This window comes from Tenrec ecaudatus, chromosome 4 (assembly GCF_050624435.1).
Source record: "Tenrec ecaudatus isolate mTenEca1 chromosome 4, mTenEca1.hap1, whole genome shotgun sequence".
Taxonomy (NCBI): Eukaryota; Metazoa; Chordata; class Mammalia; order Afrosoricida; family Tenrecidae; genus Tenrec; species Tenrec ecaudatus.
In genome coordinates this window covers 108,845,833-108,870,451 of record NC_134533.1, presented here as the reverse complement: position 1 = coordinate 108,870,451, position 24,619 = coordinate 108,845,833, and the positions used below count along the sequence as shown (strand labels likewise).

Here is a 24,619-nt window from a genome sequence, read left to right as displayed (position 1 = left end):
GTTTCCGTCTGTCGCATGACTCCATGGTAATGAACCACAGCTGAATTTTATGCTGACTTGGTTCAGAGTCTAGGACAATTTAGCAAGTCTTGTGTAGGTAAAGATTTCAAGACCACACAAATTCCTAACTCTGCGTGACAACAGAATGCCAGTAAGGAGTGAGAAGTGGCCACATTCTGCGGGTGTTGCGGAGACAGTCAGACTCTCAAGCAGCAGGGCGAGGGCTGTGCTGGCAGTACAGCCTGCTGTGTCCGTTCATAAGTCACCGAGCGGGAGTGCTCAGGGGTTTCACTGAAACCGTGGCTCGGCTTTTAGCCCAAGAGGAATGAACGCAGCAGCTAGGAGACCTAGTGACTCCTCATCACCTGTATCTATTTTGGTTCTATGTGGTAGTCTGGCTGATGGCACAAACAGAACGATTTATTTCCAGAAGATAATAAGGAAGTTGTTGACGTAATCGCCCTCGTGGCAAGCTAGTTGGAAGCTCTTGTTTCAGTTAACTCTTTCTGTGTAACACCTCACTCAAACTTAGTGGTGTAAAACTACAATCGGGTAGTCCCCGTTTTCTGTCAGGCTTCAAGAGTTGACTGTGCTCAGCTTGGTGAACCTTGCTCAAGGTTTCTTAAGTTCTGGCCACGAGAGGTTGCTGGGGCAGGAAGTGGCTTGGAGGTGTTGGTTACATGCCGGGCAGCTGACGCTGGTTGTGGCTGGGATCTCAACAGAGACTGTTGGCAGAATCACCTACACGGGCTTCTCCATGTGGCCGGGATACCTTGCAGCAGGGCGGCCAGCTTCCCAAAGTGCACAGCTTCTTAAAAGCAGTACAGCTTTTTATGACCCAACCCTGGAAGCCACCCAGCATCACTTCTGCCACGTTCTTTTCCTTGAAAGCCGCCCGTTTGACTCACCCTGCGCAAGGTGAGAGGAAGCAGATTTCATCTCCCGATGGAAGGCATGTCAAAAGAGTACAGATCAGGGCTCTTTTGATGTCATTCAACACCCAAATTGGATTACTTTTTTAAGTGGTTCTTTTTAAAGAAGATTTATACAAAAGGCTCTCTAGCACACAGAATCGTCCAGCAGTGTTTGCCTCGGCAGCTTCTTACTACCCGGGAGGAAAGGGAGCCCAGCCAGCCAACAGTTGCACATGCTCATGTTGTTCAGGTCGTTGGGGTGGAATTAGGCCTGCCTCCTAACCAGTGGCTGAAGTGCCCTTGTCTTTCCTTACGTGTCAGCCAGGATGGGGTCTCCCGCCCTACGGTCCGCTGTGCCAGGAATGCTGAGAACAGTAAGGCACAAGAGGAGAGCAGACTTCATGAGATTTTTGTGATTATTGTCCTTTATGCTACACTTCATTATCTGGCTTTGGCCTTTGGTTTTTGTTTGTTTGTTTGTTTATTTTTCCCCCAGTTACTCTCCTCAGACTCTGCATTGGCAGTTAGCTCAGGCCAGATTTGACTTCAAAACACATGCATTATTCAGCTCTTTAATTATGGAAGCCTACTGCCATTTTAAGAATAAATATTTTCATGTTGCTGAAGCTCAGATTGTCTACATTTCAATGTTGTACAAATCCTTTCTCTCGCATGAGACCGGGTCCAAGCTCTGTGTGCGTTCCGAGACAGGTGTTCCCAGGCATGGGGAGCCAGGTATGGGCCTGTATTGCTTGCAGCTACCTATGACCCAGCGGCCTTCTCTCTAGGTTCCCTCATAGTGACTCCCTGCCACTCCAAGCACACAGTGGGTGTAAGTATGGGATAATTATTTGATATTTTATAACTGTAAAATTAAATTGATTCTAGAGTAAGGGAAAGAATGGGAAATAACAAAGGCAGAGTAAGGATTTTTTTCAAAGCTTCTGATTGGGTGACATAAAGATTATTGTTTAGTTACTTGGAGTTTATTTTATCTCTGTAAAGCTTGTTAAAGTCATCTGTCTGTTGTGGCCTCCAGTGCGACTCATTTGTTACAGGGAAGTAGCCCAGAGACGGCTCTAAAGCACCCTGTAGAACCTTGATTGGCGCCTTTACCAGAGCACTGGGCATGGGGCTTGTACCAGGTTTTCACATCTAAGAAATCCTCACAATGGAAAAAGACTGGTGAAAGGCAACGATGATGGAACTGAGCAACAGAACTGCCCAGTTGCCAAAGAAAGAAAAAGAAATGGCCAGTTGCCTCAGAAGTTCTTTCTCGAATTCCTTTTTCTGCATATTGGCTAAAGGTGACTGGTTAAGAGGTTATGATATTATGTCAGGTGATTGGTCAGGGTCCCAAAGCAGCAAAATGAAAACTCTGTACCCCAGACTGGTTCCAGTGTGTGCTTCAGCAAGCCACTAAGTTGCTGCACTGGGATCTCTGCAGGTAGCTACCACACAGTTGCCGAGAGCTGAGTGTCAACGGTCTGTTGTATGAACTGCTACAAAGAGAGCAGTGTGTCGGTCACAAGGAGGGTCATGCTCCTCCCATTCTGGGTGACGTGACCTTCTGCATTCACTATTTCTCATCCACTGTGGATGCTCTCCCATCTCACTCGTGCTCTCCCATCCATCCCATGGGCCCCTGTCGCTCTTACATCTCCTCTCGCACACGAGACTTCTGCTTGGCGCTGCCTCACCTGCTGGCTTCAGGACTGAATTGTCTGGGAAGAGAAGAGAAAGAAGAACTGGACATGACTTTTCATGTTTCCTTTTTCTCCTAGATGATGGATATTGCTAGCTAGGAGAAAGAAGGTAGACTCGGTGCTCTGGTTAAAGGGACAGGGCACCTTCATTCATAGAATATTTACTTAGTCTGGGGTACTGTTTTAAAAGCTGGAGATACTGCAGTGGGCCAGGCCAAGTTCTGTCATCAGAGGACTGGCAGTCTCGTGGAGTAGGACATGTACCTTTACTCTCCCCTGCTCTTCTGTGGGACAGGCTTATCCGTCACCGCTGCATGAGTTACCGTAGTCTGTTAGAGGAAGGTCCTGCACCCCATTTCCTGGTGAAAAACTGTTAGAGAGCATCCCCATGTTACTCTGCCAGCTTTGTGCGGAGCAGTTCTTAAGAGTGGCTGCGGGGCTCTAAGTTAACTGCACCCTAGGTCTTGAGGGAATTCTGACGTCCACTTTCCCAGAACTGAAGAGAGCTGTGAAGGACCAGCTGAACTATAAATGAAGAATGAGTCAGAACTATAAAGGGGGAAAATATATAAAAACTTTTAAAGAGCCCTAGCTAGAAAGAGAACCGAGAAAGGGCTTAGCTAGGTTCACAGGGGATTCTAATGTTTGGATTGATGGATGGATGGATGGACAAACAGACCGATAAAAATAAAACAAGCCGAGCATCCTAGAGTGCTTGCTCTGTAAACGGAACATTGAGCACTTTCATTTGTGCCTGCTGAACTGGAGACGCCAGGTCTTCCGTTGACGTCAGCGGAGCTGATTGAAATCTCCACAGCAGAGCGCTCCTCGCCCTGATAAATAGGGCTGGTAATTGAATTAGAAAACATTCTGAGCCATGGCTAATTCTGCTGCTCAGGCACCTGCTTGGTTAGGTCTCTTATCCTTTCTCCCTGGGAGGGAAGTATTTTTGTTTCTGGGATAAAGGCACATGCGGCGGCAGAGGGGTGGGAGGAGGGCAGGCTTAAAAATGTGTAAAATGTAACAAAAAGGTAATGGAATTTCCCCCCTGAACCGCTGTGCACATTACAGCTCCCTACGTTATGCTGCCTCTGCTCCCCCGGGCTAATACTGTGGCACTTCCCTTAATTACAGCCATTGCTGGATATATATAAAAATTTTAAGTTAAAACTATTTTTAATTTAGCAGGAAGGTACTTTGGTTTTAATTAACTTTTTTTTCTGAATAGTTTTATTTTGTTATTGATGCCCACCTCGCAGACACCAGTTGAGCAGTTTCTACACATACTCCTTAGTGACAGTCTTTGAGTTAGACAGCCATTCACATCTGTCTTCATTCACATCTTCCTTCATTCACTGCCTCCTAAGGCTCTAGCTCATCTTGTGGGAGTCATTGTCAGTTTGACTCCCACTCATAGTGAGCCCAAAGGACAGAGTAGAACTGCCCATTGTGTTTCCGAAGTAGGAAATCTTTACAGAAACAGACTGCCACGTCATTCACTCAGGGTGGCTGGTGGTTGGGACTACTGATCCTTCGGTTAGTAGCCAGGTGGTCTCACCACTTCTCTATAAGGGCTCTTCTGATCTCCTCTCGATCTTAAAGAACATAATATTTGAAAGAAGCAAACCAGCCTGTGTGATCATGAGGTGTCAATGTGATCAGGTATCAAGGCATCTAAGACCCAGAATAAAACCATACCCAAGGTGAATCTGGAGTGGGGCGGGGGGCATGGAGTGGAGACCCAATGCCCATCTGTAGACAATTGGACATCCCCTCACAGAGGGGTCACAGGGAAGAGATGAGCCAGTCACGGTGCAGTATAGCACCGAAGAAACACAACTTTCCTCTAGCTCTTTGGTGCTTCCTTCACCCCACTATTATGACCTCAATTCTACCTTATAAATCGGATTAGACCAGAGCATGCACACTGCTACAGATAAGAGCCCACAACACAGGGAATCCAGGATAGATAAACCCCTCAGAGCCAACAAGGAGAGTAGAGATACCAGGAGGATTCAGGAATGGTGGGGGGAGAAAGGGGGAATTGGTCACAAGGATCAAACTAGAACCCCCTCCCAGGGGGACGAATAACAGAAAAGTAGGTGAGGGGCAATGGAGGACGATGTAAGATATGGAAAAAATAATCTATAACTTATCAAGGGTTCCTAAGGGAGGACGGGGAGAAGAAATGGGGAGCTGACATTGGGGGCTCAAGTGGGAAGCGAATGCTTTGAAAACGATGATGGCAGCATATGTGCAAATGTGCTTAACACATTGGAGGAATGTATGGTTTGTGATAAGAGATGTAAGAGCCTCCAATAAAAGTATTTTTAAAATGCATTTATTCTTTTACAAATATATTTAATTGAATTAATTTAAAATAAGAACATGTTATGTTTGCAAAGGCTGCATAGACCTTTAAATTTTGTGTTATTTTATTAATTTGCTTGTACCTAATCCATTTTTCATTGGTATTTTAAAAACTTTTTAAATTTGCTGTTTTGTTTTAAACAGTAAATGCATTTTGGTAAATAATAAAGTATAGTTATTGGGACTATGATAACAAAAAATGAAATATGTCACTTTAAAAATAAATAACACATTGGCAGTCATTACTAAAATGTTTGACCTAATCTTGACTCAATTCTCAGCAAATTATCATTTTGAATAAATGACAATGTTTTTCTTGATATAGTAAAATAATGTTCACATTTGCCTGACAAGAAAAAAATGTGATGCTTAAGGCTGACATTTTATCCTACTTAAGCTAAATCACTGTTTGGTTTTAAGATGTAATGTTTAAAGGTTATTTCCGGATGGTAGTTTGAGGGGTTCATCCAACCTTTATGGCTGTAGGAAGTCAGAGTCCATAGAATGAGAAATTCTGTTAGGCATTCCCCCACTTCTTAACAGGATTCTTCCATTCTTTTTGCTCCTCAGCATATGTAATTTTAATTCTCTTTCCTTCTAATGTGCTGATTCTTTCTTCTGCCTGGTCAAGTCTGTTCAGTCCTTCCATCATCGTGTTTCTCATTCCTGTTCCTGTCACTTTCATCTGTAATCTCTATTTTAGATCCTCCTATTGTTTGTGTGTGTTTTCCATAAGTCTTTTAGCTCATTTTTTGTTTTGCGTTGCTTTCCCTTCGTGCTTTCGTTCTGTGTAATGCTGCTTGCTCTATTCTTCTTCCCCCGTGATGTGCTTATCGGAGGTAGCATTTTCTTTTTTTTTTTTTTTAATTTTAACAATTTATTGGGGCTCATACAATTCTTTTCACAGTTCATATATATACATACATCAATTGTATAAAGCACATCTGTACAGTCTTTGCCCTAATCATTTTTTTCTCTTTTCTTCTTTTACATTTTATTAGGGACTCATACAACTCCTACCACAATCCATACATATACATACATCAATTGTATAAAGCACATCCATACATTCCCTGCCCCAATCATTCTCAAGGCATTTGCTCTCCACTTAAGCCCCCTGCACCAGGTCCTCTTTTTTTTCCCCTCCTCCCTCCCCATTCCCCCCTCCCTCATATGCCCTTGGTAATTTATACATCGTTGTTTTGTCATATCTTGCCCTATCCGGAGTCTCCCTTCCCCCCTTCTCTGCTGTCCCTCTCCCAGGGAAGAGGTCACACGCGGATCCCCGCAATCAGTTCCCCCTTTCCAACCCACTCACCCTCCACTCTCCCAGCATCGTCCCTCTCACCCTTGGTCCCGAAGGTATCATCCACCCTGGATTCCCTGTACCTCCAACCCTCATATGCACCAGTGTACAGCCTCCGTCCCATCCAGCCCTGCAAGGTAGAATTCGATCATGGTAGCTGGGGGGAGGAAGCATCCAGGATCCGGGGGAAAGCTGTGTTCTTCATCGATACTACCTCACACCCTAATTAACCCATCTCCTCTCCTAAACCCCTCTATGAGGGGATCTCCATTGGTCGACACTTGGGCCTTGGGTCTCCACTCTGCACTTCCCCCTTCATTTAATATGATATATATACATATATATACATACATATATACATATACACATACATACACACACTTATATCTTTTCGGAGGTAGCATTTTCATTCCCTTTGTCACGCTCATGTGAGTGGCCCATTGCGTCTCTGTCTTTTGCCGAGTCTTGGGGTTTGGGTTGCAGTACTGGAGTTTTCAAAGGGGTTCGCTCTCTGGTTTCCCTAGTATTTGCTTCTTATGTTCACACTGCTTTCTGTAAAACAACCCCCCAAAAAACAAACAAACAAACAAAAACCCACCTACCTCTTAGGCAGAACCTTCTACCTTTACTTACTGTTTCCATTCCCTCTCTGACAGATCCTTCTTCATCCCTGCTTTAATTCGTATTCAAGCATTCTAGATCTCAGTTTTCTACTTTCAGCCTTCCCAAACATACCAGACTACATGCCATGGTCAGTCTGTCCACCTTTGGGCACCGCTACTCAGGCCAAATATCACGTGCTAACCATTTTACCCACTAGGGGGTTGCAGTCTGATGTCTGCTTCTTAACTCCCTTCTCCGTTTCAGTGCCCACTGTTTTCAGTTGGAAAATCCACTTCTAGCCAGTGCTCTTGGACCGGGTTTACATTCGTTTTCCCAAGGGTTCCTTCCTTCCCTGCTCTTATACCTGGGGCTGCTTGTACCTGGATGGGCATTGAGGGGAAGAACAGGCTGATCTCCTTGTTTCGGGTGGAAAAGGAGTTGGCCCTCCCCAGGAGACCCTCTGAGAGATCTGACTGTCTTGTTGCTCTCACAGCCCCAGGGGCCCTGCAGTGGTTGGGGGAACATTCTCCACTCAGGTGACCATCTCCAGACGCCACTGTCGGGAACCTGTCCATTACTGTTAGGGGAGGTTTTCCACATCCCGCTAGATCCTCGGTGCCGCCCGAGCTTTTCCTGTGGTGTGTGGACTGGACTGCCGTCACCTTCTTACTGGCACCCATCAGCCTCAGCCATTGCCCTCAGCACTGACCCCAAAGGGGAGCAGGTGGACCTGCCCTGCCTCCCTGGGAGGTCTCTCCTGCTGGTTTCCGAGGCCCAGCAATGGGGTGTGAGGAGGCAGGGAGAGTTCGGCACAGGAGAGCCGGCCCTGCTGCACAGACTTTCTGGGGCCAGCACTGTTGAGTGGGTGGTCCTGGAACACTCCAAACACCTTACTGACTTTAGAGCAGAAGTGGAGACCCTGTGTCTTGGTTCAGGTAGTGGCTGTGGTGGTTAGAATCTCATGCTCACTCACTACCATCAAGTCAACCCTGACTCGTGCGACCCTAGGACAGGGCAGATGAGATGTGGCCCCGCGAGTCTCCAAACCTGTAACTCTTTACAGGAGTAGAAAGCCCCGTCTTTCTTGGAGCCCCTGGTGCTGTCGACCTTGTGGTTAGCAGCCCAATTTGTAACTACTGTGCCCCACGGCGTGGTGAGAGTAGCAGGCTTACTCCCCTTACTCAGCTCACAACCTGTGTGGCTGTGGGGGAGGAGGAGCAGGAATCGGAGGAGAAGTGATATCCTGGGCTACAGTACTTATCAGTTTGGCGAGTCTTGTCTGTCTTTATCCCCTCTACTGCCAATCCTCCTCCAGGATTCGGAACTCCTGTGGCGAAGCACTATTCCTTGTTGGATTTTTGTTGTCCTCTTGAGGAAAAGGCAGAACAATGGGACGATGGTCATTCTACATCCCCATCTTCCCAGAACCCTTTTATGAATTTTTGATACTTAATAATTTTTCTCTGTTGGGAGCCCTGGTAGCATAGTAACCACCACCCTCAAGATCAGCAGTTCAAAACCACCAGTTGCTGTGAGGGGGAAAGAGGAGGCTCTCGACTCCTGGCAAAGGGTTATCATCTCAGAAACCCACAGGGGGCAGTTCTGTTCTGTCCTCTAGCCTCACTGTGTTTGGGCATGGACTTTCTAGCAGGGGGGCTCTGAGGGAATTTGTCTCTGATTTGCAACTCAGTCTGATCCTAGTTACCATGTGCATGATGCGTGCATACATCATTCCATGCCCAACTGCTGCTGGTCTTTCCTTCATAAAGGCAAATAACCAGGCTGACTTCCTTATGTCAGCAATAGTACCACAGAACAGAAGCTCAAAGTGCCTCAGTGATGAGATCTACGCCAGCTATTGATGGTAATAGAGACGTTCATCCAGAGCAGCTGCTCTAGTGGTAATGAGTTCAATGAACTCAAGCTAATGTGTTCTTTTTTGTTAAAAAATAATCCAAGAATCTCCCTATCCCAGCTCATATGGGAGAATGGACCTAAGCAAACACTGGCTTTTTCCTCACTTCATATTTTAGAAGAAATTGATGTCTTCTTGTGTTAAAGATACCTAATTTTATTAAAGATCACAAGTAGAATCCAGAGGAGAATTGAAATTATGTAGCACCAAAATATATGTCAACTTCAGTGGGCTGTGATGGTTATTTGATGATGTGATTTGACAGTTATATAATGATGTAATTAATCCTCCACGATGGTATCGGATGTGTCATAAGTGTCGGGGCCAGCATCCTCAGTCAGTTCTTAACCCTGATCTAATAGAGGGGCGCTCCCCTGGGGTGTGGTCTACATCACCTGTGTCTTCCAAGAGATTTAAAAAGGCGAGAGAAGTGAGCTGATGTTTAGGACTCAGTACACCAAGAAGGAAGGAGCTGGGAGGGGAGCACATGCTTTGAAACTTGGGTGACTGTGCAGAGTACCTAGACCCGGCGGAAGGGTGATATGAAGACACAGGAAGATTTCCAGGGTATTCAGAGTTCACAGATGTTAAAAGGCAACAAGGGCCTTCACAGTGGTTCTCCACCTTTCTAATGCCGCGACCCTCTAATACAGCTCCTCGTGTTGTGGTGACCCCCCCCAACCATAAAATTATTTTCATTGCTGCTTCATAACTGTCACTTTGCTACTGTTATGAATCGGGTGACCCCTGTGAAAGGGTCATTTGACCCCCAAAGGGGTCACGACCCACAGGTTGAGAACTGCCGCCTTAGAGTCAACAGAGAAAGAAACCCTCCCCTAAAGTTGGTGCCCTGAATTTACATGCCCAGTCTCCTAAACTATGAGAGAATGAATACATTTCTGGTATATTTGAGTCAGACCTAACATTGTGCTTAGCAAGGTGATTGTTCCAAACCACAGATTCAGCTGGACTTTGAATTCCTCCTAGAGGGAGGGTAAGGGCCATCTTGTCCATGGTTGTCTCCTTGCGCTTAAGCCCGTGCTGTAAGGTGGCACTAAGCCTCTGGTGACGGAACCAGGATGAATGAAACTCAGAGCTCACTTGTGGAATATCCTTTTCTTCCTCTCTTCACCAGTCCTCCTCCCTTCTCTCCCTCCCCTCTTCTTTCCTTTCATCCACCCACCTGTTTATCTATCCATTCATCCCACGTAGGCCAGCACTGCTCTGTGCCAGGTTCCGGTGCCATGCCATTGGTAAGCAGAGCGATTTAGTCACTCCAGTGTGGGGTGGGGCATGTGTGTGTGTTGGTGTGGGGAGGGCGCACAGACAGTAAGAAATTAGCCAGAAGATAAAGAATGAAAATGTGTGACCAGTGTGGTGCAGAGGCAAGCTGCTCGAGAATAAATCAGCGAGAGGAGGGAGAACCTCACCGTTGTGAGGGCGATTGGATACTTCTGTGGTGATTGATGTTGTGCGTCATCTTGGCCTGACCGTGGTCTAGCAGACAGTGGCTACCCTTACGTGTTGTGATACAGTGAAATCTGAAAAAGGTCTCACAGAGAAGGAGCATTAGTGATCTTCCACTAATAGAGAGCAGTACAGTGGTAAGACTGTCAAAGGCGGAAACCTTATAAGACCCAGATGAATGAGGCAGAGCTGTGGAGACCCAGCTCCCACCAGTTTCTCTGCATGATACATCCCCTCTGTGATGGGATCCGTCAGCCAGCTGGAAGGCCCTGGCCCCGGAAGTGCGGCCTGCCTCCACTACATAATTGGATGTCCTGGGAAGGCTCGCTCACTCAGTCCTCCACTCTTGTTGCCTGATCGCCAGTTCTAAGGAGCTAGCCTGTGGAAGCCTTCAGCCTGCTTCTTGACTCACAAATTTCCGACTTTCCAGCCCCCACAATGGCATGATCTAGGCCTTGAAATAAATCTCTCGTTTGATATGCACTTCAGCAGCTTTGTTCCTCTAGCAAACCCAGACTAAGGAGCTGACTTTTAAGCTGAGACTTAGGCATGAGTGCAGATAGAGGAACATCACGGGGCAAGTGCCCTAGACTAAGAACGTGCTTGTATTTTTTGAGGAACCGAGAGGAGACTAGAATAGCAGGAGAGTGGTGGGCACAGGGCATTGCTGCCAAGGGAGCCGGGCTTGTAATCAAGGACCGAATCACCTAGGGTTTGAGTTCCGGGGAGAGAGAAGTGTGAGCGAAGTAAGGCACCCACTTCCCTACAAGAACACTAAAAGACACCCGTAGGCCCCTGCCACACCCAGCAGAAACCTGGCAGGTGAACAGAGGGCAGCCGTGGAGACTGGCTTAGAGAAATAGCCAGTGAAGAAAAGAGGGAAGTGTTTATTGACACCAGCCTGTGTGGTCAGTGCTGTGGAGAATATGTAGGGGAAACAGCTGGGTCCAGAAAGACAAGGCTTCTGCCTCTGGAGAACTTACACTCTCCAAAAAGCTCCCTGCCACCCAGTCTATTCTGATTCTCGACCCGACAAGCCACAGTAGAACTGCGCCTGCGAATTTCTGGGGTTGTAAATCTTTATGGGGCAGAAAGCCTCATCTTTCTCCTGCCAAGTGGGCTGTGGGTTTGAACTGGTTTACACATAACCTGTTACGCCATCAGAGTTCCCTGCTTGGAGTCAAGGAGGGTGAAAAATAGCCCACAAAGATAAAACAATATTTAAAAATGCACATTAAATATATATCATATATATAATGGGGTGTATTCAATATACATTATTCAATTAAATAAAATGCATAAAATGGAATGTATTCAAGAGCGTCTCTGTTGCTGAGTGAACAGAGCTTTCATCCCAAGGTGCCTGTAGATTTGGTCATGGTTGGGCAAGGTTCTTCCCTTGCCTAGTGTACCTTTGAATGTTGGGTAAGTCGAGTGAAATCATGCATCTCAAATGCTGCTTCTATGCCTAACTAGCCCTCAGTGTTTGTCCTGTCTTCTGAATGTGTATGTTCTTGTAACTCAGGCAACAGGTGTTTAGTATTTGTGAGTGCTAAGTTATGGTTGTAGGAACACTAGTGGTTTATATACATTGGGCTGCTAGCTGCAGGCTTTCCAGTTCAAACCCAAAGGCCACCCTGTGGGGGAAAAGTGAGGCTTCTGCTCCTATAAAGACTTATAACTTCAGAAACCCAAAGGAGGAAGTTCTGTTCTGTCCTCTAGGGTCCGATAAAGAGCACTGCTGGCATTGTCACTACATATTGGACTGCAGTCTGTAAGGTTAGCAGTTGGAAACCACCAGTTTCTCCATAGGAGAAAGAGGCTTTCTACTCCCATAAAAGAGTTACAGTCTCATTGTATAATATGGGGATGAAGTGCCAATAAAACTTTTTTTTAAAAGGGCTACAGTCTCAGAAATTCACCGGGCCACTTCCACCCTGCCCTACAGGGTCGCCATGAGTCAGAATCAACTCAGTGGCAGTGAGTTTGGGGTTCAACAGAAGTGAGTTTGAGTCTCTGATAAGTTACTATTTTACCACTCATCTGTCAGCGTGTCACGCAGTGGTGGCTTGCATGTTGCTGTGGTGCTGGAAGCTGTGCCACCAGTATTTTCAGTAGAGCAGCGTCATCCGTGGTGGACAGGTTTCAGTGGCGCTTCCAGACAGACAGACTAGGAGGATGAAAAGCCTGCCAGTCTCCTCCCGGGCTCAGCCAGAGGAAAGTGCGTGGCTCACGGCAGAAGGCTGTTGAGTGCTCTGTGCTGCAGTCAGAATCCACAGTGGCCACACCAGGGGCTCGAGCAGCCAGGGACGGTGAGGCCGCGCAGGAGCAGCAGTGTTTTGTACTTGGCCCAGGAGGTCACAGGGAGTTGGGACAATTTGATGGCAGCTAACAGCAACAACATCGTTATAATCCTCTAGCATTCATATCCCATTTTCCCCAACTAGGTGACTGGCCCTTTGAGAACAGGGACTTTTGTGTCTTCAGAGCCAACACACAGAGCTTTTACACAGGATAGGCATTGGGATATTTTTGTTTGTTTCTTCTTTGCTTTAAGGAATTGAGCATTTTTAAATTCAGAAATCCATCTACTGTTTTTCAAAAGAACCTATTCCAATATATTTTTCTTACTTTCATATATCTCTGAAACTTTCTGTTAAATGGGAGGAAAGACTATTAAAAAGAAAAACCATTCAATAAGCTGGTGTGAAGTACGAAGTGGGAGTTCTCTGCTCTTCCCCTGAGGAACACAGAGCTGGTGTTGACATTGATACTACGGACAGAACCTTCCTGTGTGCCTGCAGTTTACACGCTAGCTGCCAGTAGCTGTTGTCTAATTTCTTCACCCAAGTTGGATACTGTCAGACATTTTTATTTTTGCACATCTAACTCCTGAAGATTTATAGCTGCTTTTAATGTACAATTCCTTGATGACTGGTAAGGTTGAATATTACTTCGTGTTAACCACCACCATTCCTCTGCCCTAAACTGCCTGTTCATACTCTGTGCTGTTTCCCCTATTGAATTGTCCGTCTTTTTTTTTTTAATTGACTGCCAGAGTATCTTCTATGAGAGTAACTTAAAAAGTACTGCTACAAAAATGGCACGAACCTTTATCAAACCAAAATATCAAAATGTGTGAGGCTGTTGCTTCTTGAAATGTTCCCCGTCTGGTGTGTGCACTTTGGAGAGCTGTTTTCTCTCTGAGAATTCTGCTCTCTTCAGTTCACAAAACACACGTTTGGGCATCCTTGAGGGCCTCACATCATGTGCCTTAAGTTCAGGGCTGAAGGGTGTGTGAAGCTTTCCTAGGACAGCCCTTCCCAACCTGGCGGAGCGAACGGGGCATTGCTGTGCTGCCCTTACTCCAACTTCCCTGGCCTTTTCCTCACTGGTGTGCATCTTCACTTTCTCCGAGCCCGTCCCCGATTGTCCCAGGTTCTTCAAGAAGATCTCTCAAATCAGTCCCCATCACCTCCTCAGCTGACCTCTCATCCTTGAATTTCACTGAGCAGCAGATCCCTGCAGCAAACACGGTGTTTACTGGACCCCTTTTTCAAAGGCACCCTAAGAAGACTCAGTAAGACCCACCTCACTGAAAGAACTTGGCTTCAGCCATCTGCTGATCACTGAGCCCATCTGTCTCTCTCCCCTTTGTTTCAGTGTGCTTTGTGCACCTAACACTAGTCCAGCCCTTTAATCGTATGCTGATTTGCCCCTGGGACACCCGGAAGCTCCTTGATCTGTTCTCTGGAATGTGTTCAGTGTCAGCAGATGAGGACACATAGTCACCAGTATTTACCATCTCAGCCCAACTGGCTCCTCTACGCTTTTAAAAAAAAAAAACATTTTATTAGGGGCTCATACAACTCTTATCACAATTCATACTTATACATACATCAATTGTATAAAGCACATATGTACATTATTTGCCCTAATCATTCTCAAAGCACCTGCTCTCCACTTAAGCCCTTTGCATCAGGTCCTCTTTTTCTTTCCCCTCCCTCCCCGCTCCCCCCTTCCCTCACGAGCCCCCGACAACTTACAGATCATTATTTTGTCATATCCTGCCCTATCCGGCGTGTCCCTTCACCCCCTCCTCTGCCGTCCGTCCCCCAGGGAGGAGGTCACATGCAGATCCCTGCAATTGGCTCCCCCCTTCCAACCCACTCACCCTCCACCCTCCCAGTATCGCCCCTCACACCCCTGGTCCTGAAGGTATCATCCACCCTGGATCCCCTGTGCCTCCAGTTCTCATCTGTACCAGTGTACATCCTCTGGTCCATCCAGACCTGCAAGGCAGATTTGGATCATGGCAGTTGGAGGGGAGGAAGCATTTAGGATCTGGGGGAAAGCTGTATTCTTCATCGGTGCTACATCGCACCCTGACTGACTCATATCCTCCCCTAGACCCCTCTTTGAGGGGGTCTCCAGTGCCCGACAAATGGGCTTTGGGGCTCCACTCTGCACTTCCCCCTTCATTCACCATGGTAAGATTTTTTGTTGTTGTTGATGATGCCTTATACCTGATCCCTTCGACACCTCGCGATCGCACAGGCTGGTGTGCTTCCCCCATGTGGGCCCTGTTGCCTCTGAGCTAGATGGCCGCCTGTTCACCCTCAAGCCTTCAAGGCCCCCAACACTATCTCTTTTGATAGCCGGGCACCATCAGCTTTCTTCGCCACATTTGCCCATGCACCCGTTTGTCCTCGGTGGTTGTATCATGGAGGTGTGCAGCCAATGATATGATTTTTTTGTTCTTTGATGCCTGATAACTGATCCCTTTGGGACCTCGTGATCGCACAGGCTGGTGTGTTCTTCCATGTGGGCTTTGTTGCTTCTGAGCTAGATGGCCGCTTGTTTATCTTCAAGCCTTTAAGACCCCAGACACTATCTCTTCCAACAGCTGGGCACCATCAGCTCTCTTCACCACATTTACCCGTTCACCCGCTTTGGCCTCAGCAGTCTTGTCGGGAGGGTGAGCATCATAGAATGCCAATCCAATAGAAGAAAGTATTCACGCATTGAGGGAGTGCTCGAGTAGAGTCCCAAGGTCCCTCTGCCACCCTAACACTAAACCTACAAATATAGACACACAGATCTATTTCCCCATCCTCATACGTATATCTGCATGTACATGTCCCTGTCCAGACCTCCACAAATGCCCCTTGCCTCCCATTTCCCTCCTCCATCTCCCTTGACTTTCCTCTTGCCCCACCATCATGCTCTGTCCCCACCCGGGTTACAGCCATACCTCTTCGTTATGCAACCTTACCCTTGCTCATTCCCCACCAGGCCTGCCACTCCCCCCTCACCACCAATTTGGATCCCATGTTGTTCCCTTGTCCCTAGGTCTGTCAACACCACTTCCTTACCCCCCACCTCCCCCTATCCCAAGTCCCCCCAGAACTGTCGGTCCCATTGTTTTTCCTCCAGATAGTTCATCCAGCCTGTCTTACTTAGACAGACCTGTGGAGATAATACGCACAGAAACAAGACAGAGGAAAACAAAGCAACAGTCTACAACCAGACAACAAAACAACAACAACAAATCACTGACAAAGAGCAAAACAAAACACATCAAGAAAGAGAAGCTTGTAGTTAGTTCAAGGATCGTTTGTTGGCCTTTAGGAGCGTTTTCCAGTCCAGTCTGTTGGGGCACCACGCCCTGGCCCCAAAGTCCACTTTCAGCATTCCCTGGGGACCTTGCCACTCTATTCCCTTGCTGTTCCGCTGCACTCCCCCAGTGATTTGCCTTGGTGTGGTGGGATCAGGTCAGGTGCAATTCCCACACTGCGTCTCCGGTGCTGTCCCCTGTAGCGCCATTGGTCACTGAGTCCTCTACGCTTTTGAAAATAGATTTAAGTTTATAAATAATTTGCAGAAATAAGGATAGACATAATTTCAAAAATCATTTGAAATCTCAACAGTAATTTAAACATAGCAACCCAGATATTTAGTACACACTGGTGTATATATCGTAAGAGTCTTCCAAAACTTACGTGGGGAAAAATTCCACTGTCTTGTAAACTCATATTTCTACCAACCTTTTTGGCCCCAGCTCCTGCCAGCAACCCAGGGCCGGCACTCTCCACCAACCTGGTAAAGCCTCCTTGGATATGCCTTCCCGTTGACAACCTCTCTGAATGCAGCCTTCCTCCGTCCTGAGTGAACCTGGCGAATTCAGGTCCCAGATTCAGATCTGTCTTGAGAGGATCTCACTTAGCACTTCTGTTTGTTTTCCACTCCTCACTCACCATCTATTTCCAATTCCAGCATCTCTCAAAAGAGCTTACACGCCACTATTTGCCCATTAGCTTAAGTTTATTTCCCATATCCAGCTTCTTTGCTTCCTAGGTTGTACTTGGCTACATCGCTGAACATTTTGATCAAAGATTCTATAGAAGACTACTGATCAAAAGGGGGAAAGGCAGGACATAATTTCTAATCCTCATAGATTCTAGACAATTTATAGAGCCATGGAAGGTAGATGAACGCCTAAAATTATTGGCATGAGGGAATTTTTAAACCTTAAATCAAAAATATTCCCTGAAGTCTTTCATAAACAAACAATTATAAGGAGATACTCTCCCCAAAACTAGAATCACGTTGGGTGGAGTGGAGTTTTCGTCGCAAGCATTTTTCCCGCTAGGTGAGCACTGAGCAACTCACCGAGTTAGTGCACCCAGTGGCGTTGCCTGGGAGGGTTCTCTCTGGTCACAGTGAATGTTTTCATAAAAGCAGTTTCACTCGAATCTCAATGTTTGTGATGGCCAATTTAAAAGAAGAGCGTGTGGTGTGAAACTTGTCTCCTGCTTGGGAAAAGTGTCACAGAAACTGTTGTGATGGTGAACACAGCGTACAAGGGCAGCGCTATGGGAAAACTCAAATGCGTGAGTGGTTTTCTCGTTTTTCAAAAGCGGTGAAAGGTCGATTGATAACAAACCTCATTCTGCACATCCGTCAACTTCCCAAACGGACGAAAATGTCGACTCATAGTACATATAGAGTTCGTTTCACCAGGTCAGACTGTTCATCAAGTTTTCTATTTAGAGGTTCTGAAAAGATTGTGTAACAGTATGTGACAAAAAAAAAGACCCGCTTTGAGGTAGATGGGGGACTGGTTTTTCCACCACGACAGTAGACCTGCTTACACAGCCATCTCAGTGCACCAGTTTTTGACGAAAACAGTATACCTGTCTTGCCCCATGCACCTGACCTTGCTCTTTGTGACTTCTTTTTGTTTCCTCGCATAAAGTGGGGCATGAAAGGACAGCAATTTGATGATGTAGAGGAGGTGAAGAAAAAACGAGGGAGGTGCTGTCAGCCATCCAAACAGAGGAGTTTGAAAAATGTTTCCAAGAATGGAATTGCAGATTTGACAAATGTATAAAGTATAATGAAGAGTACTTAAGATAATAAGGTTGTTTTGTAAAACAAAAATTAAATTCATAGTTTTTAGGGAAAAAATTTCTGGTTTTGGTGGGTACCCCCTCGTATTTAGCTTAACTAGTGAAAAAAGGTCTATCTTAAGAACTCTCTATATGGGACAAGGTGACAACAGCAATTTGAAAGATGAGACCGGCCCGGTACAGGGCAGGGAGTGTCTGAACCTCTGGGAAAAGGCAGATGAGAGAGGTCATACAGCTTGAAGAATGTACTCAGTGTCCCTCGCGGTCAGACAGGAACTGTTTCAGCCTGCGGAGGGGTTTAAACCGGCCACGCGTCCGTTTAGCTTGTTCTCACTGAAAGTTCACACAGGATGGTGTCCTTCCTCTCGAATATGAAAATACTATTTTGTTAAAGATCATTTTATTGGGGACTCATAGCTCTTATAACAATCCATATATCAATTGTATCAGGCATATTTGTACATAGGTTGCTATCACCATTTTCTAAACGTTCACTTTCTATTTGAGCCGTTGGTATCAGCTCCTCTTTTTTCCCTCCCTTCCCCTCCTCTCACCCTTGTGACCCCTTGATAAAGAGAATACTATATTTTTAATCTTAAAAAATATATTGTTCATTCATGAGTTCTTGATTAAGCTTGAGAAAATTCTTCTACTGTATTATCACTTAAGACTGACAGTCTTCAGCTTTGCTCCTATGATCAGTTTTTCCCTCATCCAAATCAAGCATGCTGATATCTTCTGATCTGATGTGTAGGAAATGTCTTTTGTCCTGTCAGTTTTATTCCCATTGCTGTTAAGGTTGGAAATTACAAGTGAATTCTCTACTGTGTCCTGTGGAAACTAGAAGCTTGGTGTTTACACTCCTATAATGCTTATGGAAAGATATACAATGCTTTGAGCAATTCACTAAGAACATTTGAGGACAGGGCAGTCAGATTTGACTACTACATCATCCTAAGTGATTTCATCATTCTTCTTTTTTTTTTAGTCTTCATTTTCTTTTGTGGGGGAAGAATTGTTAATAATTCAAGATTGAAAAAGGAAATAAGATTCTATCATGCACCTTAGATTTATACAAGAGTGCCCCATATGGTAATTACAAAATAGAATGAACTTTATTTTATTTTTAAGTAAGAAGATTTGCTCCTTGTTCTTTGGAAGATTTTAGTAAAGAATAAAATTTCCAAAGCAGCAATGTTTAAAAGCAGTTGGAGCTGCTCCCAAGTGAAAGCCAGGCCTTCCCTTGTGTCCTCTGAACCTGAAGCTGTCTAGGGCTGTGCACACCAGGGGCACGCACACTGGGTGCAGCATGTGGCCTTGGTGGCGGCATCTGGAGGGGGAATGACAAGTAATTAGGGTCAGCCTTGCTCTTTGACAGTGAAGCGCCCAGGAGTCCGCTCTAGCTGGTCGTCTTGTTCTGACTCTTTGCAGTGAGAGCAGAGACAAGATTATTATCTTGTTTGCCCAAGCCCTGCCCTCTCTCGTTTCTTGTGCACCTCTCTGCTCCTCCGATGCCCTGAAACTGTTCTCTGTGGAAGTGAAGCACTTCCCCACTGCACCGGGTACTGCCAGCATCCTGATGGGGAAACATCTCTGAGCGTTGTGTGAGCCAAGCACACTGTCATTATTGGGGACTCATAGCTCTTTGTGCGGGCATTGTGGCAACCCACCAAGGCCTCATTGATGTGACATTGACAAGTCTAGAATCTGGAAAAGGCCTGGCCATGGAGCGCCCCTCAGCCACCTCCCCAGGGCAGGAACTGGGTCTTTTGATTTTCAGACTCAGAAACCACAGTCAGGAAATGGGACTTTGAAACAGCACTTGAAACTATCATTTTTCTTCTTCTAGGAGATGATGTTCCTTTTCTTATTCCTGGGGTGCAGGCTATCCCAGAGTGGTTAAGAGTGTTGACTCTCAAGTCAGACTGAGTTTGAATCAGGGCTCTATCCTTGCTGACCGAATGACCCCGAACAAGCTTCTGCATCTGTGCAAGCCTCCTTAAAGTCGTGACTGTGATGGCGCTGTCTGCGCTGCATTTGGAGGATCCCCTTGTATAAACCCAGTGCCCGTTTAAGAGTACTTGCTCGATAGGTGTTTGCTGTTCTCGCTTTCTTCAGAAACTGGTAGGACATTCAGGCTTTGGATCGCTCTTACATTTCAGAATAATACCCGAAATTATTATCTGCCCTAGGGCTGTCACAGCACAAATGTGTGTGCAGGCTCTTCCTGCCCTTACCCGTGACCAAGCCACCCTTTTGGTACTGGCACAGGAAGCCCACACTCACTGCCATCGAGTCGCTGCCGACTCAGCAGTCCTGTAGGGCAGGGTCCTAAAGGGTCAGGGTAGAACTGCCCCTGTGGGTTTCCGAGACTGTAACGGTTACCGGGAATAGAAATCCCTGTCTTTCTCCCGAGGGACAACTGGTGCTTCAAACTGCCGACCTTGTCTATCCCAGTCCGATGCGTAACCACTACACCAGCAGGGCTCCACACAGAAAGCCCAGGATGTAGTTTTCTTCATCCCTCTAGGATAATTCTGAGCTGGAGTCGCTCTCATGGCTTAGATGCAGAAACTGAGTGAGAGTTAGGAATGGCTCTGGGTTCTGGCAGCCCTCTGACTCCGCCGGCACTTCTGTGGCACACTCGGGGGCCGAGGGAAAGCCTAGCTACGGGGGCTTATCTGGGAGACGCTCCCTGAACTAGGGAACAAGCTGGGTCCTTGGTCTTGATGAAGTCTTTTTCTCATGAGCTGTTAACAGACTTTCATGTACTGCTCCTATAAGACATAAGCCTCACTCTACCCCTTAGTGTCTTTCCTTTCTTCGCTGTCAGTGCCATTCGTACATTCTCTCAAATGATAAAATCCCATCTTTGAATGTTTATCCCCCTTGTTTTTCAGATCTTCAAAGCTGCTGCGGGCGTTCTATATCCCCTTCCTGTCAGATCAGTATACAGTGTACGCCAACTACACCATCCTCAAGGCCCGGAAAGCTAAGCAAGTCAGGAGGAAAAGTGGAGGTTAGCAGTGTCCCGGAGGCCCCAAAGGACAGCCATCGTGTGCACACAATTCCACGGACATGCCTGTTCACGTCATCGCCGTCACCCCCATGGTAAAGGTCTTCAGCACCCGCGCTGGATCCCGTGCTTTGGGCCCGTCGGAGGCAGTCACGTGCACCCTGAGCACGATTTCTGTTGTGCATGTGAACTTTGGGCACATAGGCAGAGAAGGGACCTAAAACACGGAGGCATCTGTTGCTCCACCGCTTATTCTTTTTCTCCTGCTCAGTTATTTATTTGACCGGAGAAGGGCAGAGCCAATGCATAAGAGTGGAAACTGCCGGGCTGGGGAGCTGTGCTCGAGCTGCCTCCGCACCACCTGGGCTTCTCTCCCAAAGCTGCCTGGCAGCTCTTCGCAGCTACACACAAGCCCTAGTGCTGCAGATGAGGCCCAGCCCAGGAGGCCAACTCCGCCGGCCAGCTGGTCACCACCTCCAGCAAGACAGCTCCTGCAAAGCTCTTCCTGGGACAAGAGCCCGTCCTGGCGCTGTCTCGGGAGAAAAGACCGCACTGGAGGAACTCAGATCTGACTTTATTGTTATAGACAGTGCTTCTCATTTTACTTCCTGTACCTTCTTGGGTTTCTTGAAATGGGAAGTTTCTGCATACAATTCCTTGAATTCATGACACCTATGTAAAGGTGTCATTAGACCAGGCTGTAACTCTGTGAGGCATATTTAAAGAAAAGTTGATCAAGTGGTAGATTTGAGTGCCAATGTACTGAAAAACTCATAGTGACTCAATAGAACAGGGTCATAGAACCTCTGTGAGTTTCTCAGATTGTAACTCTTGATAGGAGTAGAAAGCCTCGTATTTCTCCCAAGGAGTGCCTGGTGGTTTGGAACTACTGACCTTGAATATAAGTAGATCAATGTGTCATCCACTACATCAGCAGGGGCACTATGAGTTGGTATCGAATCAATGGCAATGAATTGTCAGGAAGACACTGAAAAAGACGTATTCTGAGACGGTCTGTGAGAAAATTGAGAATTTTATTATTTTTTTTTCAACAAGCCTAGCCCCACAGACCAGTTTACGTAGAGCCTCTATTGGAGTTTTGTCTGCTACAAAGCACATCCTGCATGGGGCACCGCAAGTCAGGGAGGCAATGATAAGGACCTGGTGATAGTGTAATGAAGCTGTGCCATTGCTCCCCTGACAGAGATCTCTCCTGGCCATGAGCTCATTGGACCTTCAGAATCCCCATAGGACGTATGCAGACAGGCAGGTGGCTTTATCCCACTTTCAAATCACTTGCCCAGGATAGAGCCCCAGCTGACTAGGCGCCCATGTTGCCTAAATTCTCAGTTCATTCTTTTTCACTTAACCATAAAAACGTTCTTTGTTTGAATGATTAAGACGGAGCAGAGTCCAGATTGGTGTGCTTTAAGGAGGACTTGTACCGTCTGTCTGTGCTTGTGAGGTAGACTGTCACAGCCGTGCTCATGATGAAGGCGGACCTGTAGGAGGATCATAGGGTTCGTGTCTGGGAGGCCCCTGTGCAGCCCCCTGGCTCCAATACCAGCCTATTCCTTTAGTAAGTCTAGGGTCATATCAGAGGTGCCTTATTTCCCGACAGATAATTGTTTCTACAATATTCGGAATCTGGTTGTTACAAGTTTCTTCTTTCATCCTCCGGAGAGACGATCCATGTCCGCGCGGAGAAAAGCGGCACCAGCAGAGAAGGAGTGGCTCATCACCATACACAGACTCTGTTCCTGGGGCGCCCAGACAGGAGTCGCTGGGGCGGAGATGAAGCACTGGACAGTATAGAATGGCAATTGGAGAGTAGGGATAGATGGGGCTCCCACGTGCTGCTTGGAAGATTGCTGGTGTTTAATTCTGAATACGTGATCACTGTTTTACAAAGTGCAAATTGATACAGAACACAGAGCAGAGAGCTGTAAGTGCACTCTCCTGCCCTGGCTGCGTATGAGCCTTCACAGTGGCTGAAGCCGTCTGCTTCCTGCAGAAGTCACCTAGAGTCTGTGATGAGGACCACCAGGAGGATGCGGAGCTGCCGGCCTGATCGACTGTGTCTCTCACTGGGGCGGGGGGAAGGGGAAAGCCCCTCTGAGCAGGAACTGAATTGTAAATCCGCACACCAAAAGGTCAGAGTCGGTCCAGGGACTCCTTTGAAGTATCAGTTTGTGTTGAAAGGTGTTCTTATTTTTCCGTGTCTTCAGCGAGAGCACAACACATTCCAAAAGTCCATAGACGACGCAAACAGTCTGCCTGACCAACCTAGTGGTTGGCAGTTCTAACCCACCCAGCAGCACCATGGCAGAGGGGCCCGTGGTCTGCTTTCACGAGGAGAACAGCCAAGGGGACCACAGGGCTCTCCATCAGCCGGATTCGACCCTTGAAGCTGCTTTTGGTGTCAGATGTTATGGGCGGTTTGGGGGTGGGGTGATTGAATGGTGGTGGCTGGTACGAAGTGTTTCTTGTGCTATTCTAGAAAGATTTAAAATCTCCACCTCTTAGCAATAGCGAAAGTTTAGCTGTGCCTGGAAAAGGTTTGCCAAACTGCCCAGCTGGAGTTGGATTTCTCCTCCAAAGAATCTCTGTGCCACACGAGCTTGCTGTAAGGATAAAGTATTGAAGGTACTTATTCCTCTAGATTGTTGGGCTTCAGGGAATGAAGGTGCTGTGCATTTTCTCCTCATCGCCTCAGACTTGGGAGGGGGTCTACTTGGCAAACCTGGGGCTCTGATCTCTAGATCTGAATGAAGCAGCCTCACCTGAACTCAGATCTTAATGACGCTGATGTTCCCATTACCAACCATCGACCTGGAGCTCTCCCCTGGTAGATGGTGTCCAATCAGAAAGAAGCTCTTGGGATCACAGGAGAAAAGCCCAGCCCACATTGTCTGTGGCTGAATTGCAGGGTAGCGATGGATTAAGCCCAGCTGGTTCTTGATCCCGACCTTTTGCGTAGACCATGCTTCCTGGTCCAGCGTCTGGGAGAGCGCCCGGGAAGCCCTCCATGACTGTAGGATGAGGAAGCCAGCCCTTGGCTGTGCTCCGGAGTTCATGAGCTGTCTGGAAATCAGAACCCCCCTTGCTGCCCAGCAGGCTGGCCAATGGCAAGCAGCTCTGCTTCTAATCTGCTTCATTTCACGCTCTCTGCAGAGGGCTGAGAAGCACAATTTACTTTTGGCCTCCCTGGGTGTTTTAAAAGTGTTCGTGTTAATTTGTTCGTATGCTCCCGGATGCCTGGACACGTGCTCTGTGTTAGCTTCTTGCAGCAGAAAACTCAGACCTCCGTATGGCTGCGTTGGATTCTGCAGGCTCTGGGGCGTCAGTCCATCTAAATGAATGCTGCTTTTAGTTTTTCCAATTTACCGAACCTTGTGAGTCATGCTCCCACTGCAGCCAGGAAGCAATTCATTTGTCTTTCTGATCCCTGTGTCGTATTTCACGTGTTTACATGGCATACTTACTGCCTTGACTGTGAAAAATAAATCAAATAAATCTTAGCAGTTTGATTTTCCTTTTCTTGACGTGGTCTTTTCTGCTTTGCTTTGTCTGGAATTAGAAACTTAAAGCCTTCGCGTTCCCCAGTCGTGTGTCCACCTCGTGTGTAGACCCGCCTGCTAGCGGCCGTAGCCCAGCAGGACAACTTCAGGAAGAAGCCTTCGGGCATCTCCGTTTACCTCCAGAAACCCAGGCTCAGCAGGAAATCCTGGCTGCTGCTCCTGAAGAGAGGAAGTCCCTGGGTTTGTCTTGGGATGGGGCCTCTCTGGACTGGGGGCGTCTCCTTTTCACAGCAATGCTGACTCCACTGGAGCTAACCCTGGGGTCATCCCTCCCTTGGCCGAGGGTTGTCAGGAGCAAGAAAACAGGTTTTCTTGCAGCTGAATTCCTG

The 24,619-nt window shown here is 47.0% G+C and overlaps 1 protein-coding gene across 2 annotated transcripts in view; it reads left to right on the top strand.

Moving 5' to 3' along the window:
* Nucleotides 1-24,244, top strand: part of ALG9 (ALG9 alpha-1,2-mannosyltransferase) — a 118,260-nt gene extending 94,016 nt beyond the window's left edge. For both annotated transcript variants that reach the window (XM_075546583.1, XM_075546584.1), the window contains exon 15: nucleotides 20,594-24,244. In XM_075546583.1, coding sequence (XP_075402698.1) covers nucleotides 20,594-20,717 — 124 coding nt within the window. In that variant the 3' untranslated portion in view covers nucleotides 20,718-24,244. The remainder of the gene's footprint in view (nucleotides 1-20,593) is intronic.
* Nucleotides 24,245-24,619: the final 375 nt, after the last annotated feature.